Consider the following 5,000-nt stretch of genomic DNA (forward strand, 5'->3'; position numbering starts at 1 on the left):
GGACCACACCAGTAGTTGGATAACATGTTGGCATGTGGACCACACCAGTAGTTAGATAACATGTTGGCATGTGGACCACACCAGTAGTTAGATAACATGTTGGCATGTGGACCACACCAGTAGTTAGATAACATGTTGGCATGTGGACCACACCAGTAGTTAGATAACATGTTGGCATGTGGACCACACCAGTAGTTAGATAACATGTTGGCATGTGGACCACACCAGTAGTTAGATAACATGTTGGCATGTGGACCACACCAGTAGTTAGATAACATGTTGGCATGTGGACCACACCAGTAGTTAGATAACATGTTGGCATGTGGACCACACCAGTAGTTAGATAACATGTTGGCATGTGGACCACACCAGTAGTTAGATAACATGTTGGCATGTGGACCACACCAGTAGTTAGATAACATGTTGGCATGTGGACCACAGCAGTAGATAGATAACATGTTGGCATGTGGACCACACCAGTAGTTGGGTAACATGTTGGCATGTGGACCACACCAGTTGTTAGATAACATGTTGGCATGTGGACCACACCAGTAGTTAGACAACATGTTGGCATGTGGACCACACCAGTAGTTAGATAACATGTTGGCATGTGGACCACACCAGTAGTTAGATAACATGTTGGCATGTGGACCATACCAGTAGTTAGATAACATGTTGGCATGTGGACCACACCAGTTGTTAGATAACATGTTGGCATGTGGACCACACCAGTAGTTAGATAACATGTTGGCATGTGGACCACACCAGTATTTAGATAACATGTTGGCATGTGGACCACACCAGTAGTTAGATAACATGTTGGCATGTGGACCACACCAGTTGTTAGATAACATGTTGGCATGTGGACCACACCAGTAGTTAGACAACATGTTGGCATGTGGACCACACCAGTAGTTAGATAACATGTTGGCATGTGGACCACACCAGTAGTTAGATAACATATTGGCATGTGGACCATACCAGTAGTTAGATAACATGTTGGCATGTGGACCACACCAGTAGTTAGATAACATGTTGGCATGTGGACCACACCAGTAGTTAGACAACATGTTGGCATGTGGACCACACCAGTAGTTAGATAACATGTTGGCATGTGGACCACACCAGTTGTTAGATAACATGTTGGCATGTGGACCACACCAGTAGTTAGATAACATGTTGGCATGTGGACCACACCAGTAGTTAGATAACATGTTGGCATGTGGACCACACCAGTAGTTAGATAACATGTTGGCATGTGGACCACACCAGTTGTTAGATAACATGTTGGCATGTGGACCACACCAGTAGTTAGATAACATGTTGGCATGTGGACCACACCAGTAGTTAGATAACATGTTGGCATGTGGACCACACCAGTAGTTAGATAACATGTTGGCATGTGGACCACACCAGTAGTTGGATAACATGTTGGCATGTGGACCACACCAGTAGTTAGATAACATGTTGGCATGTGGACCACACCAGTAGTTGGATAACATGTTGGCATGTGGACCACACCAGTATTTAGATAACATGTTGGCATGTGGACCACACCAGTAGTTAGACAACATGTTGGCATGTGGACCACACCAGTAGTTAGATAACATGTTGGCATGTGGACCACACCAGTTGTTAGATAACATGTTGGCATGTGGACCACACCAGTAGTTAGATAACATGTTGGCATGTGGACCACACCAGTAGTTAGATAACATGTTGGCATGTGGACCACACCAGTTGTTAGATAACATGTTGGCATGTGGACCACACCAGTAGTTAGATAACATGTTGGCATGTGGACCACACCAGTAGTTAGATAACATGTTGGCATGTGGACCACACCAGTAGTTAGATAACATGTTGGCATGTGGACCACACCAGTAGTTGGATAACATGTTGGCATGTGGACCACACCAGTAGTTAGATAACATGTTGGCATGTGGACCACACCAGTAGTTGGATAACATGTTGGCATGTGGACCACACCAGTATTTAGATAACATGTTGGCATGTGGACCACACCAGTAGTTAGATAACATGTTGGCATGTGGACCACACCAGTAGTTGGATAACATGTTGGCATGTGGACCACACCAGTATTTAGATAACATGTTGGCATGTGGACCACACCAGTAGTTAGATAACATGTTGGCATGTGGACCATACCAGTAGTTAGATAACATGTTGGCATGTGGACCACACCAGTAGTTAGAGAACATGTTGGCATGTGGACCACACCAGTAGTTGGATAACATGTTGGCATGTGGACCACACCAGTAGTTAGATAACATGTTGGCATGTGGACCACACCAGTAGTTAGATAACATGTTGGCATGTGGACCACACCAGTAGTTAGATAACATGTTGGCATGTGGACCACACCAGTAGTTAGATAACATGTTGGCATGTGGACCACACCAGTAGTTAGATAACATGTTGGCATGTGGACCACACCAGTAGTTAGATAACATGTTGGCATGTGGACCACACCAGTAGTTAGATAACATGTTGGCATGTGGACCACACCAGTAGTTAGATAACATGTTGGCATGTGGACCACACCAGTAGTTAGATAACATGTTGGCATGTGGACCACACCAGTTGTTAGATAACATGTTGGCATGTGGACCACACCAGTAGTTGGATAACATGTTGGCATGTGGACCATACCAGTAGTTAGATAACATGTTGGCATGTGGACCACACCAGTAGTTAGATAACATGTTGGCATGTGGACCACACCAGTAGTTAGATAACATGTTGGCATGTGGACCACACCAGTTGTTAGATAACATGTTGGCATGTGGACCACACCAGTAGTTAGATAACATGTTGGCATGTGGACCACACCAGTAGTTAGATAACATGTTGGCATGTGGACCACACCAGTAGTTAGATAACATGTTGGCATGTGGACCACACCAGTAGTTAGATAACATGTTGGCATGTGGACCACACCAGTAGTTAGATAACATGTTGGCATGTGGACCACACCAGTAGTTAGATAACATGTTGGCATGTGGACCACACCAGTAGTTAGATAACATGTTGGCATGTGGACCACACCAGTAGTTAGATAACATGTTGGCATGTGGACCACACCAGTAGTTAGATAACATGTTGGCATGTGGACCACACCAGTAGTTGGATAACATGTTGGCATGTGGACCACACCAGTAGTTAGATAACATGTTGGCATGTGGACCACACCAGTATTTAGATAACCTGTTGGCATGTGGACCACACCAGTAGTTAGACAACATGTTGGCATGTGGACCACACCAGTAGTTGGATAACATGTTGGCATGTGGACCACACCAGTAGTTAGATAACATGTTGGCATGTGGACCACACCATTAGTTAGATAACATGTTGGCATGTGGACCACACCAGTAGTTAGATAACATGTTGGCATGTGGACCACACCAGTAGTTAGATAACATGTTGGCATGTGGACCACACCAGTAGTTAGATAACATGTTGGCATGTGGACCACACCAGTAGTTGGGTAACATGTTGTGTGTGTTTGCGTTGCAGACGTTTGAGGTCCACCCAGACCCGATGGTGAGCGTGGCACACGTGGCGTGCGCGGGCGGCGGCGTGTGGATGGCGTTCTCGGAGGGCTCGTCCATCCGTCTCTTCCACACCGAGACGCTGGAGCTCCTGCAGGAAATCAACATATCGCCGCGCTCCACCGTGCTCAACATGGGTACGCTCACACACTCCGCACACCCTCGTGGCTCCGGGGTTGGAACCCTGATGACGATATTCTGATCTCGTCCGAGTCGCCCCCGCCGGCCCTGCCCTCAGGGGCCCCGCATGAATAAGTAAGCACCTGAGATGAATATGAATGAACGTGTCCTGGGAGACTTAAAGAATCCTGCGAGCTGGGACGGATCACCCGAGCCGGATGGGACTCGCTTAGTTCCGCACACCTTTGCACCTTTGAGTCCACGTTTGTCCTACTTTCTGGCCGACCCCTTTCATCCCCCCCGCCACAGTCCGTTTAAGATGCCACACCTAACCCGCCGTGCGCCTCCATCAAATATTTATCCCGGTGTTCCCGCCTCCATTGTGGGGAGAAGTAGCGCATCAAGGGCGTAACGCAGTTAGCTGAGTTCACTAAGCATCCATCCAGTTGTCTTTGTATTTCCCTCATTCAAGGTCATTCAAGGTCAAAAGCAAAACAATCAACACAACATTGAAATGAATCATGAATGAAAAGAAGCATTTAAGACATAAATGCAACTACTTTGTTTACGCACTCTCTGACTCCTTTAGAGTGTGCAGTGTACCTAATGTTGTGACCAGTTGAATCTATATGTGTGTATATATATGTATGTATGTATATATATATATATATTTCTACCGCTTGTCCCGTTCGGGGTCGCGGGGGGTGCTGGAGCCTATCCCAGCTGCATTCCAGCAGAAGGCGGGGTATACCCTGGACAAGTCGCCACCTCATCACAGGGCCAACACAGATAGACAACATTATATGAATGTATATATATGTATATATATATATATATATATATATATATATATATATATATATATATATATATATATATATCCATCCATCCATCTTCTTCCGCTTATCCGAGGTCGGGTCGCGGGGGCAGCAGCTTAAGCAGGGAAGCCCAGACTTCCCTCTCCCCAGCCACTTCGTCCAGCTCTTCCTGTGGGACCCCGAGGCGTTCCCAGGCCAGCCGGGAGACATAGTCTTCCCAACGTGTCCTGGGTCTTCCCCGCGGCCTCCTACCGGTGGGACGTGCCCTAAACACCTCCCTAGGGAGGCGTTCGGGTGGCATCCTGACCAGATGCCCAAACCACCTCATCTGGCTCCTCTCCATGTGGAGGAGCAGCGGCTTTACTTTGAGCTCCCCCCGGATGACAGAGCTTCTCACCCTATCTCTAAGAGAGAGCCCCGCCACCCGGCGGAGGAAACTCATTTCGGCCGCTTGTACCCGTGATCTTGTCCTTTCGGTCATAACCCA

At 47.0% G+C, this 5,000-nt stretch overlaps 1 protein-coding gene across 4 annotated transcripts in view; it reads left to right on the forward strand.

Moving 5' to 3' along the window:
* Positions 1-5,000, forward strand: part of arhgef10la (Rho guanine nucleotide exchange factor (GEF) 10-like a) — a 456,971-nt gene that overhangs the window by 421,198 nt on the left and 30,773 nt on the right. For all 4 annotated transcript variants that reach the window (XM_061977629.1, XM_061977630.1, XM_061977632.1 and 1 more), the window contains one exon: positions 3,541-3,712. In XM_061977629.1, the coding sequence (XP_061833613.1) occupies positions 3,541-3,712 (172 nt within the window). The remainder of the gene's footprint in view (positions 1-3,540; positions 3,713-5,000) is intronic.

The sequence above is a fragment of the Nerophis lumbriciformis genome, linkage group LG18 (genome assembly GCF_033978685.3).
Source record: "Nerophis lumbriciformis linkage group LG18, RoL_Nlum_v2.1, whole genome shotgun sequence".
In the NCBI taxonomy this organism is placed as follows: domain Eukaryota; kingdom Metazoa; phylum Chordata; class Actinopteri; order Syngnathiformes; family Syngnathidae; genus Nerophis; species Nerophis lumbriciformis.